Here is a 13,098-nt window from a genome sequence, read left to right as displayed (position 1 = left end):
AACGTGGTCTCGGTCTTCCAATGGGAGATGGACCGAATGGTACGGGCTGCGGGCCACTTTCCAGTACCTGGACAATGTCACCATCTGCAGCCATGATCAGCAGGACCATGACGCCAACCTTGCCGAATTTCTCCACACCGCCACTCTCCTCAACCTCACTTATAACAAGAACACATGTTCGACAAGGCCCGCCCACTCATTCAAGCCACTGTTTTCCCACTAACGACCGAGGCTCACCAGGCCTTTAACCGTATCAAGGCCGTCATCGCCAAGGCCGCGATGCGTGCTGTCGACGAGACGTTACCATTCCAAGTCCAGAGCGTTGCATCAGACGTCGCTCTGGCCGCCACCCTCAATCAGGCAGGCAGGCCCGTGGCATTCTTTTCCCGCACCCTTTATGCCTCCGAAATTCAGCACTCCTCTGTTGAAAAGGAGGCCCAGGCCATCGTTGAAGCTGTGCGGCATTGGAGGCATTACCTGGACGGCAGGAGATTCACTCTCCTCACTGACCAACGGTCGGTTGCCTTCATGTTTAACAACACACAGCGGGGCAAGATCAAAACGATAAAATCTTGAGGTGGAGGATCGAGCTCTCCACCTACAACTATGACATTTTGTATCACCCCGGTAAGCTCAATGAGCCACCTGTTGCCCTATCCCGAGGTACATGTGCCAGCGCACAAGTAGACCGACTCCGGACCCTGTACGACAACCTCTGTCACCCAGGGATCACATGTTTTTACCGTTTCATCAAGGCCCGAAACCTGCCCTACTCCATCGAGGAAGTCAGGGCGATCACCAGAGATTGCCAGGTCTGTGCAGAGTGTAAACCACACTTCTACCGGCCAGACCGTGCGTGCCTGGTGAAGGCCTCCCGCCCCTTTGAACACCTCAGCATGGACTTCAAAGGGCCGCTCCCCTCCACCGACCGAAACACTTTCCTTTCTTCAGTGTGGTCCGATGAATATTCTCCCGATTCCCCTTTGCCGTCCCATTGCCCCGACAGGACATTTACCACACCGTCATCAAAGCCCTCAACACCATCTTCGCTCTGTTCAGCATCCCTTTTCCCCCCGCCTACGTCCACAGCGACCGGGGATCCTCATTCATGAGCTGGATGAGCTGCGCCAGTACCTGGCATTCACAGGGGCATTGCCTCGAGCAGGCCGGACCAGCTTACAACTCACAGGGGGAAAATTGGAATGATGTGAGAATGGGGACTGGTCTGGATGGCAGTCCAGCTGGCCCTATGGTCCAGAAATCTCCCGGCCCTCCTGCTGGCAGGAGGTCGTCCCCGACCCTTCACTCCATTCGGTCACTCCTGTGCACCACGACTAATGAAACCCCTGATGAACGTCTCTTTGCCTTCCCCAGGAAGTCCACCTCTGGGGTTTCGCTCCCAACGTGGCTGGCAGCTCCAGGACCCGTTCTGACTGGACAAGGCGGACCAGTTGGTTGAGAGGGTACAGCTACTTCACGCCAACCCGCAGTACACCTACGTAGCGTACCCCGATGGCCGCCAAGACACAGTCTCCCTCAGGGACCTGGCACCAGCTGGTTCCACACAACCCCCCCCCCCCCCCCCCCCCCCCGACCCAGTGCCCACCCTCCCTTCCCCTGGCGCATCCCATCGCAGCCCCCGCTCCAGGACGATCCGTCCTCCCCTTGCTCACAACCCGGGGTTGAAGAGGAGTTTCGACACGCTTCCCGGAGTCACCGAAGACCAAGCCAGCCGCCGGAGTCACCACCAAACACTGCGGCGTTCTCGACGGACAGATCAAGGCACCGGACCGCCTGAATTTGTAATATCATCTGTACTTTTAAAACACAACTTTCTGTATATAAGATCTCCACCACCCCCTGCCGGACTCAGTTTTTAACTGGGGGTGAATGTGGTAGTCACCACAGATGTATATATTGTATATGTAGGATGTTGACATAGGTGCTTTATGGTAAGGCCCCTGTACTACAGGTACAGGTGTAGAATCCTGCCTGCTGGCTCCACCCAGTAGACGGAGTATAAATATGTGTGCTCCCCGTACAGCAGCCATTTGGTCAGCTGCTGTAGGAGGCCACACATCTCAGTGTAATAAAGCCTCCATTACATCCTACTCTCGTCTTTGTGTAATTGATCGTGCATCCAGTAGGCCGCAGCGAACCTCCGAAATGTGCGGGTATTGAGTTACCAATGTCTGTGGGAATATTCAACTCTGCCTATCCCAGTGCGGCCAGGCCGAGCACCTAAGCTCTACATTTAGTCAAACGGGTGCAATGAGGGAGCATCAACTGTTACAAGACTATTTGAAATAAGTGCTCAGAACTGGAGATGGTGGAATTTACTGTTGGGGGCCATTATCCCAAGATAGGACCATACTTCATTTATTTGTGCTGCTATTTGTTTTCAGTCTTCAATGGTCAAATTAAGTAAGGGGATTTAAAGGTCAGTGGCTGTAGGCTTTTTTTAAAAAAAGCACTGATATAGAGGCAGCCAATAACTCCTTAACATGCTGTTTGCAATCAATGGTGTAGTGCTGAACACCCTCGGGCATTGTGCGCACCAAACCAGGTGTGTGAACTATATTAGAGATCATTTATTATCCCATTAGATAAAGGTTTTCGCCAATTACCTATTCACCGTAACCTTCACATTATTGTGCCTGAAAATATGATGGGCCATGGTAAACAATAAGTTTAACGACATATTTGGACTCCTTTCACGTTTAACTGTATCTAAATTTTACATTACTTGTATATTCTTTGAGTAGACAGTAAAATTTAGATGTAGCTAAAAGTGAAATGGGTCCAAACGTGATGTTAAGCTTACTGCTTAATATGGCCCATCTTGTTTTGCCTGTGCTTATTTGTATTACATTTCATTTGCAGTTTCTGCTCATTTGCAGCTTCCATCAAACCGTTTTTTAAAATGTCCCTGGGTACTTCCCCTCCTCCAAGTTTAGCGTCATCTGCAAATTTGGCCAGTTTGCATATGAATCCTGAATCTAACTCACCATTGTATATCTTGACACCACCCCTGGTCTCTCCAGTTAGAATCTCCTTGGCACACCTCAAACAAGTTGCACTGTGAAAATCCCACTAATTTATTTCATGCACTTGTCGTTCAAAAGAAACTGAAAGGTTCTTTTTTGGATATCTAAGTGCATCGCACAATGCGGTTTCCCATTGCCCATCTAAGACACTGTTTTCGCAAAAAAGTCAAGTAGGTTGATTTAGGCAGAATCTTGCCCTTTTTGAAACCATGTTGGCTGTTACCAAATTACTTCTGCTGAGGCAATCATTGAGTTTTCTCCTCATAATTGATTTCATTTTATTAGTTATTGATGCAAAACACACGAGTGTGTAGAATGCCAATTTAGATGTGTCTCCAGTTTGAGTAACAAGTACTCAGCTCGCTTATCCAGAGTCTTGAGGAACCTCCCTTACATTCAATTTTGTATGCAGTTACAAAATAAATTTAGAACAATTGTTAATTCCACTGTTATGGAATTATGATCATTAATGATGTAGGTATCGAGGAAAACATCCAACAATGGTAATCTTAATTCCTGGTACCATTGCTTCCTCTTCATGCAGCACTGATGAATCTAGATCTTATTTCAAACATGTACAAAAGTCTTTCGTGATCAAGGTCAATATTTATTGAGACATTTTAGCTTGAAAACATCTGTATGAAATTTAACACATCAGACTTAACCAGTTTAACCAGACTTTACAGGTCAAAGGAAGGATGATGGAGGTCATTGTTCACAATATAATTTTTGTCACTTAATTTTTTTTTTCAATATATCTTCACATCCATTTGATGACATGTACACAAAATACAGTGAGGTTCTTGAGAAAATGGAGAACGCGTAAAATGATTTTGTGTGTGTTTAAATTTGGGCTTTCTAACCTATTCCTGTTTAGACCATCGTACCAGATAAGGATGGTCCTAGATAGACGGGCAGCAGGAAGCTTACCGATGCTGGGTGTTTTGTAACCTGTAAATTGGTTTAGCTGCTAACACACCGGCTGTATTCCTGTGCACACTTGGTTCCTAAGAGTTGGCCTGTTCCAACCTACACTTAAATTATCTGGGCTTATGCAAGTCGGGAGCATTCCCACAGGAAATGAATGTGCCCCTCCACGTCAGATTAAACAGAAGCACCACTTATACAGATGTGTTAGCGGTTTGGTTTGGAGACTGTTGAGCACAGTGTTAGATTTCCACAACTGGATCACCAAATAAAATTCTTTCATCCATCTACATTCTCAAAATCCCATAATTTGCACGTGATGTCTATCGCTTCTGCGGTGTTTACGCATTGTCTAGTTGTTGAGATATAAATCCTGCCAATCACAATGATGATAAAAATCGGTAGTCAAAAGGTCAGTTTTAACAGTTGTTCATTAAAGGTCCACCTCACGTTTCTTCAGCCGCAAAGTGGCTCGACAGCCATATAAACCTCTCAGTTGGGACAGGTTGCAAAGCCGAGGTCTGGCTGCCTACGGCGGAGGCGGGATCTGCACACCTAGGAGATCATAGGCAAAGATATTCCAGAAAATTGCGAAGACGACAAAGATGGCGTACGAGAAAACCATGACCCACCAGGCACACTGCTGGTGCAGATTCTCCTCGTAGCTGCGCAAGATGATGAGTCCCATACTGATACCCACCACTGCACCAGCCAGGTGTGCCATAAAGCTGGGCTGGGGGCCAGAAGAAGGAAGCGGAGGAGAGAAACGTAGCCACACAGCACGGCCAACCTCAGAGCTCACTGCCAAAAGGAAGAACAGGAGTTTACAAATTAAAAACGTGGGGGGGGGAAAAAAGACAATCTAAACTACAACACCGTGCTTTACTACCGATATACATTTTACAAATGAATCATGAATGATGTGAATCCAGTCCTTTCCATGTGAATCTGAAGACGTTTAGCACTCTTCTATTTTAACTCGATTGGACAGGAGGCAATCTGGATTGGTTGGCGATAACCCCTGGTTAGTTGAGGCTCTGTGCAGTGGGAATGAATGAGATTTTCTTTGCCGTCCCATGTCTGGATCGGGGGATGTTCACATGAAGCTGGGGGGGGGGGATTTTGAGGCATCGCGCTTTGCTGAAACATGATGGGAGTATACTGAACGTAGCAGGCTATGATTACCTCCCTATTCAGGAAATGGCCTGGCCAATCTTCATTCCCAAGGATGTACTGCTGGATGATTGGGGCTCCTTCCAGAGTCAGGCTGTAGGCTTTTTTGTGGCGATGGACGTGGAATCTTGTCTGCTACTTTAGGACTTAACTGTGTGGAGCATGCACCATGCACACATTGCACAGCTTCTGCAGGTGGTCGCACCACAGAGGAGTCCAGAAGGTAGGTTTTAGTTCATTTTTTTACTTTCAGGAGTCCTGGCTGGGCTCCACAAGAATGACTTAGTTCTCCCATACCCAGACCTATCTTACATGGGCCCAGAATAAGCTGGCTGAACTGGTAATGGAGGGAGGGGGGGGTGCTCATTCAACACCCATAGACTGCCAAGCTGTGCTATTAGACAAATTTGATAACAGTTTTCCAATGATGTAACCAGTAGGGAAGATAAGGGGAACCCGTTGATGTAGCATACTTGGATTTCCAAAGTATTAAAACGCCAAACTAAAGGTTAATGTGCAAGGTAAGGGTTCATGGTGTGATATATTATGGATAGAGGATTAGTTAATTTTTTTTTCATAGAATTTACAGTGCAGAAGGAGGCCATTCGGCCCATCGAGTCTGCACCGGCTCCTGGAAAGAGCACCCTACCCAAGGTCAACACCTCCACCCTATTCCCATAACCCAGTAACCCCATCCAACACTAAGGGCAATTTTTGGACACGAAGAGCAATTTGTCATGGCCAATCCACCTAACCTGCATATCTTTGGACTGTGGAGGAAACCGGAGCACCCTGGAGGAAACCCACGCATGCACAGGGAGGATGTGCAGACTCCGCACAGACAGTGACCCAAGCCGGGAATCGAACCTGGTACTCTGGAGCTGTAAAGCAATTGTGCTATCTACAATGCTACCGTGCTGCCCTAATGGCCAGGTAGCAGGGTGCACGGATAAATTAGACATTTTCAAGTCAGCAGACTCTGGTAAGCAGAGTGCCACAAGGATCAATGCTGGGGTCTCATTGATGGACAATCTATATTAATGATTGGGGCTGGTTTAGCACACTGGGCTAAATCGCTGGCTTTGAAAGCAGACCAAGGCAGACCAGCAGAACGGTTCAATTCCCGTACCAGCCTCCCCGAACAGGCGCCGGAATGTGGCGACTAGGGCTTTTCACAGTAACTTCATTGAAGCCTACTCGTGACAATAAGCGATTTTCATTTTTCATTTGATTTCATTTTCTTTCTTTATTCCTTCATGGGTTGTGGGCATTTATTGTCCATCCCTAATTGCTCTTGAATTGTGTGGCTTGCTCGGCCATTCAGAGAACGGTTCAGAGTCAATAACATTGCTGTTTGTCTGTAGTCACATGTAGGCCAGATCGGGTAAGGATGGCAGATTTCCTTCCCTGAAGGACATTGGTGAACTGGATGGGATTTTACTATCAATAGTTATCATGGTCACCACAGTCATTATTGAGACTAATTTTTAATTCCAAATTTCTTATTAATTGAAATCAAATTCCAACTGCCATTGTGTAATTTGAATCCATGTCCCCAGAGATTTAGTCTGGGCTTCTGAACTGATTCTCAGTCCTGTCAGGTGAGAGTACCTTTAAGAAATGGGTGTTCATCAGTGATGTCAGAGTGTGGGTGGAGCTGAGCTGTCAGTCAGCTTTTTACTTTCGTTTTAGGCTGTTTGTTGCAGGGTGTGTTTTAGTTTTGTTTTCAGTGTTAGAGCTGAAACCAGACCAAGCAGGTCTACTGTTGTTGTCTCTGCCATGAAAAGACTATCTCTTGATCATTTGGTGAATTCAGAATTAGAAATGTTCTCAGTAGTGAATGTAAACCTAATGTGCTCCTGTTAAAAGGTGTTTATTTTGTCTTCTGGATGTTGTTTGCGAAGTTATTAAGCATTACTTAGTGTTGCATTCTTTGGGGGTTGTATTTGAATTAATGGTTGCTAAGATGTTCACTGTATGTTTTAAAAAGGTTAACTTGAGTTCATAGAATAAACGTTGTTTTGCTTTAAAAAATACTTTTCCATTTCTGCTGTACCACACCTGTAGAGTGGGCCGTGTGCTCCCCATACCACAATCTATTAAAATTTGTGGGTCAAGTGAATTCCATGATACATTTTGGGGTTCTCTAAACCCTGGCCCATAACAGTCCATCACCATTACTACAATGCCACCATCTCCCCACTTTGACAAAGCCACAGAGTAATGTATCCAAATTTGCTGAAACAAAGCTAGGTTGGAATGTAAGCTGTGAGGAGGACACACAGAGGCTGCCGAGAGATGTCGACAGGTTAAGTGAGTTGGCAATAAGGTAACAGATGGTATATAATGTGGAAAAGTGTGAAGTTATTCACTTTGTTCATAAGAATGGAAAATCAGAACACTTTCTTGAAAAGTATGTGTAATAACTCGAGGAGACTCGATGTGGCAAGTAATGAGTTAAATGATTTATTGATCAAAAACAACTATATACACTGAAGATTTTGAGAGCACAACTATATCGGTCTACTCCTAACAACGCCTTGGCTTCAACTGCCAACTTCCAGCCCTGGGTTCCACATTCACGCTCCGGCATCTCCAACTGCCACGTGACCCATGAAGGATCGTCCATCAAAGGGGCCACATCGCCACCCTTCCCCCCACTAAACTCCTGAGACTATCTATGACAAATCAATAAAAAACAGTTGACATATAGGCAGACAAACAGCAATATTACAGAAGGGACACCAGGAAAAGACAATGTCAGTCTGCCCCGGGGCTTGCAGATCCTTGTGGAACCCTGAAACTCTGTCAGCTGCCCACACATGTTCCCTCGATGTAGCAGATGTGATGGCCACCTCTGGAGCTAGGCCTTTGCCGGCCCCTTCTTCTGCCTCAGCCACCAAAGCCTATAGCCTGCCTTGGCCCCATCGAGGGCAAGGAAATCTCTGGTTCAGGGTACATGTTTGGTACATAGGAGCTTGATGCGCGACACACTAAGTGGTCTCCTGGAGTTTGCTTGATTCTCTTGCGTAGGTGGCGATCATAGTTCTTTACTCAATGACCACATATAAGACTGACCCTGCCTTCTCCACAACTCTCCCTGGCACCTAGGCAGCTCCACCACCAAAACGCCTTGCCAAAATGAGGTCTTCAACATCTGTCCCTTTTTTGAGACTTACGATACCCTTTCTAAGAGGCTTGCCTGGCCTCCATCCTCCCTAATAAATTTGGGAACACAAGTCTAAACTGGAACACAGGTGCTGACCCATTAGCAATCCTGCAGACGTGACCCCGCTGGTGACATGAGGTGTGGTGTTTGAAGACAACCAAAATATTTGCCAATGGCAACAGCCTATCAGTCTGCTTTTTTATGGAAGCTTTGAATGTCTGCACTGCTCTCTCTGCCAACCCATTCGAGGCAGGATGGTAGCACGACAAATGCATCGAATCTTGACAAAAGTCTGAAACTCGTCAGCCGTGAATGTCGTTCCATTGTCTGATACCAACACTTTGGGAAGACCATCGATTGGGAATATCGGCCTTAGTTTGTCAAGAGCGGGTGTAGCTGTGGTGGATCTCATGAGCTGAACGTCCAGCCGCTTGGAATGGGCATTGACTGGGATGAGGAACATGTGCCCCAAGAAAGGGCCCTGGCAGAATCTCTGTGAAGCCATGCCCAAAACCGACCCAGCCACTCCCAAGGGGGCATGTTCGCTGGTGACAGCAATGCTTGCTGGGTCTGACAATTCTCAAACCGCCCAAACGCTTGCTCACTTTCTCTGTCATGCCAGGCCATCAGACATGGCTTCTGGCCAACGCTTTCATCCTGCTCTGGCCCGGGTGGACATCATGTAGCTCCTGGAGCAGTGGTCATCGCCCTGCCGGTGGTACGGGTCCCCCGCAATAATACCCCGTCTTCGCAGGTTATCTCGTCCCTGCCTTGAAAATGTGCCACCCTGTTAGCACCAATTTCTTGACCTTCAAGAGCAATGGATCCCCACCTGTCCACAATTTAATGTGGGCTGCTGGGGACAGGGAGGGTGTCCAAAAAATGCAACGCAATGTTATCTCCTGCGGAACAGGCGGTGACGGTATGGCCTGTGGCAATGAGGGACAGCTAAATGCATCAGCATGTGAGATCGGTGTTCGTGGCCTATGATGGAACGTATGCTGCCAACAGCAAGGTCAATCTCTGTTCCATGCCCAAGGCACTAGGCGGCACTGGCTTATCCTCCCAAAAAAACCCAACAATGGCTTGTGGTCTGACACGATAGTGCAGTGCCATCTGTAGATGTACTAGTGAAATTTCTTCACCGCGTAAATAACTGCTTGGATTTCTTTGTCGATTTGAGAGTAACTTATATTAGCCTTTTCTTCGCCTTGAAGAAACGCAATTGGTCTCTCCCCCCCCCATCTCTCATTCTCTGGGATAGAACTGCTCCAACTCCAGATGGTGAGGCATCACAAGTGACCACTAATGGTTTCCTCAGGTCAAAGTTCATGAGCAATGTTGGCGCCAGAGAAGCCTGTTTGGCTTGGGCAAACGCTTCTTTCTGCAAGCCTCCCTACTTCCGTCACTGATGTTTTTTTATAAAAGCTGGTGTAAAGGGGCCAGAATTGTTGTTATGATCGACAGGAATCTTCCGTAGTAATTGACCATTCCCAGGAAGGACTTCTGTTCTGTCCCATTGGTAGACACAGGCACTCCCTGAGTAGCTTTCACTTTGTCTTCGAGGGATGCAAACCCTTTGCTTCCACTTTGAACCCGAGGGATGTAACCTCATCAGATTTCTCAGGTTTTAAACATAAGTCAGCCTGAGGTCCTCCTCCAGGTTTTCCCCACGCTCTTTGGGAGAAGCACGTAGACATCGTCCAAGTACTCCACCACTTTGGGGATTCCTTGGCAATCGAGTATACCGGTGTAACCCCTTGGTGTAACGTATCTGGCATTGGTTGGGCTCGGAAAAACCTAGGTGTAGCCTTGGGGTTTAGATAAACCCCTTTTACCCGACCCAGTTCTCTCTGGAAAATATCCAAATATTTACACAGAAGCTCTTGGAATCTCCAAACTCGGAAACTAAATAATTAGAGGAATTTCAGTTCTATTTTCCCATGAGACTGGGCCTCTGTCCTTCAATCACCATAATGGTAGCTGAGCTGACTAGTTCCTTTCAGATACAGGCACAGAGGTTGTCTCTACAGTGGCTCTAATGTATCTCCCGTGCACATGGCTAGGGGAGTCTCAGAATGGCTCAGACTTGAGGCTTGCAGTCCCTTCTGGAGATGCTTGAATATTCTTTCATCGATGACAGTGGCTGCGGCGCCAGTGTTGACCTCCATTGGGATGGCCATTGACCATTAAGACAATCTCAGTGGGAGGCACCTTGTTGAATTGGACCTGATTGAGTGTGTAAGCCTCGGATCCATCGTTTGGTTCCTCCGCCGGTTTATTTACAGGGGTTGGTTTTATCATCTTGCCCCTTTGCCTTGCAGCTGAAGCAGATAAAATCCTTGCACCGACACGTCTCTTGGGAGTGGTCTCTCCCACATCGAAAACGTGCCTCAGACCCTGGTGCTGAATGGATCTTCTCAGGCTCTGCTGTGTCCGCACTCGGACTCTTCCTATTAGCAGACATTTCCAACCATAATAGGTTCACCTCAGTTTTCTCACCTTGCAGCTCACTAACACCTTGCCCTCAGCACACTCAGCCGCTTGGGCCACCTACATTGCTTTTGTTTAGTGAAATATTGGTTTCAGCAAGCAGTTTCTTTTGAATGTTGGAGGTTGTTGATCACACAAGCCAAACAATCCCTCAATATGTCCCCTGATGCAGGCCGAACTCGCTGTGGGGGTCTGGCCACGAAGACGGGGACTGTTTCCCCTGGCTCACTGATAGCAGAGTGAAATGTGCGCCTCGATAACGGGTCAGGAGTTATAGTGATCCTCAACTAACTTTATCAACAGGTTGAAGGTTTAAGTGTCTGGAGCTTCAGATGATGTCAAACTCCTCGGGAGGCTACAGACTGTGCACAATATCACCTTCTGCTTTGCCTCAATTGTTATTTAGTTTGCCATGACAAAACAACACACCTCACAATGTACTGCCCCCATCACTCGAATTCGGGGTTGAATGATTCTATTTTTCCAAACAGTGGCACCTTTAACTGAGTCTGTACCTTTTTCTTTCAGACTTCGAGTGATCACTCTCCTCCCCCTCTAACTCTGCATTGCCGGCTTTCATAGCGTCATAGAATTTACAGTGCAGAAGGAGGCCATTCGGCCCATCGAGTCTGCACCGGCCCTTACAAAGAGCACCCTACTGAAGCCCACGTATCTACCCTACTCCCGTAACCCAGTAACCCCCACTTAACATTTTTTGGACACGAAGGGAAATTTAGCATGGTCAATCCACCTAACCCGCACATCTTTGGACCGTGGGGAGAAACCGGAGCACCCGGAGGAAACCCACGCAGACACGGGGAGAAGGTGCAGACTTCGCACAGACAGTGACCCAAGCCGGGAATCGAACCTGGGACCCTGGAGCTGTGAAGCAACAGTGCTGACCACTATGCTACCGTGCTGCCCATGCTATCAACAACTCATCCGGTTTGTCCTCGTCGCCAGCTTGAGGCGGCTCGATGTGGCAAGTAATGAATTAAAGGATTTATTGATCAATAACAACTGTATGGACTAACGGTTTTAACTAAACAACTGTTTGGGGCTACTACTAACAAAGCCCTGGCTCCAACTGCCCCATGGCCTGCGAAGGGTCGCCCATCAATGGGGCCACATCACCCACAGTGATGTTGATGCGCAGAAAAACGTGGGTGTACTCGTACAAGGAACACAAAACGTCAGAGGGTGCAGCAAGCAATTAGAAAGCAAATGGCCTTCATATCAAGGGGACTGGAGATAAAGAATAAACAGCCTTGCTATTAATTTATGGGGCCTGGAATACTGTGCGCCATTTTGTTCTCTAAATATATTTGCATTGGAGGCGGTACATTGCAGATTCACTTGAATGGCTCCCAGGATAAGGAGGGGTTGCCCTGAGCTGAGAGGTTGAGAACGCTGGGTCTATATTCTCTGGAGTTCAGAATAATGAGAGGTGAGCTCATTAAAACGTTGAAGATTCTGAAGGGGCTTCACAGGATAGATACGGAGACACCGTCTCCCCTGGCTGGGGAATCTAGAACAAGGAGAGGCACAGCTTCAGGAGAAGAGGATGATTATTTAGGACTGAGATAAGGAGACATGACTTCACTCATAGGGATGTGAACCTTTGGAATCCTCTACCGTGGACGGCTGAGATAATCTGGTAAACGTATACTTAAATGAGCCGTACAGCTCATTTAATTATGTTTATCTGGGTCACGCCCAGCGAAGGCGAAAAACAGCCTCGTCCAACACCACCTGGGCGCGATGAGGCCGCTGAATCACGCACATCAGAATTTTAATTTATGTCTTAATCGGGAACTGAAAAGCTAGTCTCAGTAATGGCGACCATGAAACCATTGTGAATTATCGTAAAAAACCCATCTGGTTCACTAGTGTCCTTGAGGGAAGGAAATCGGCCGTCCTTACCTGGTCTGGCCTACATGTCACTCCAAAGCCACAGCAATGTGGCTGACTCTTAATTGCTCTTCTGAAATGGTGTGGCAAGTTCAAGGGAAATTAGGGATGGGCAACAAACTTTGCCAGCATAGCCCACATCCGAGGAAGGAATAAATTAAATAATTTAATAATTACAAACGGGTAGAAAGACTTTAAAAAGAAGATACTTACTGCAGACAAGTGCCAAGATCATTCGGAGTAGCTTATACGGACACCTCATTCCTGCCCAATTCTGAAAGACAATTGATGACATGCTGTAACATACTCTGCAATTGTTATTCTCCTGTCACACTGTATGTCTTGACTCAATGGTAACACACTCACCTTTAAGGGTTC

General features: G+C 47.1%; 1 protein-coding gene across 3 annotated transcripts in view; it reads right to left on the bottom strand.

Annotated features, from left to right (window-relative positions):
- Positions 1 to 3,633: 3,633 nt before the first annotated feature.
- The window catches only part of rhbdl1 (rhomboid, veinlet-like 1 (Drosophila)), a 230,785-nt gene continuing 221,320 nt past the window's right edge, over positions 3,634 to 13,098 (bottom strand). For 2 of the 3 annotated variants that reach the window (XM_038820817.1, XM_038820816.1), the window contains exons 7-8: positions 12,934 to 12,994; positions 4,504 to 4,775 (exon numbers count right to left, since the gene is read on the bottom strand). In XM_038820817.1, the coding sequence (XP_038676745.1) occupies positions 4,504 to 4,775; positions 12,934 to 12,994 (333 nt within the window). Of the gene's footprint in view, positions 4,776 to 12,933; positions 12,995 to 13,098 lie in introns of all 3 variants that reach the window. The other variant, XM_038820815.1, reaches the window with a different exon arrangement.

This window comes from Scyliorhinus canicula, chromosome 15 (genome assembly GCF_902713615.1).
Source record: "Scyliorhinus canicula chromosome 15, sScyCan1.1, whole genome shotgun sequence".
Classification (NCBI taxonomy): domain Eukaryota; kingdom Metazoa; phylum Chordata; class Chondrichthyes; order Carcharhiniformes; family Scyliorhinidae; genus Scyliorhinus; species Scyliorhinus canicula.
This window is presented reverse-complemented; position numbering and strand designations above follow the sequence as displayed.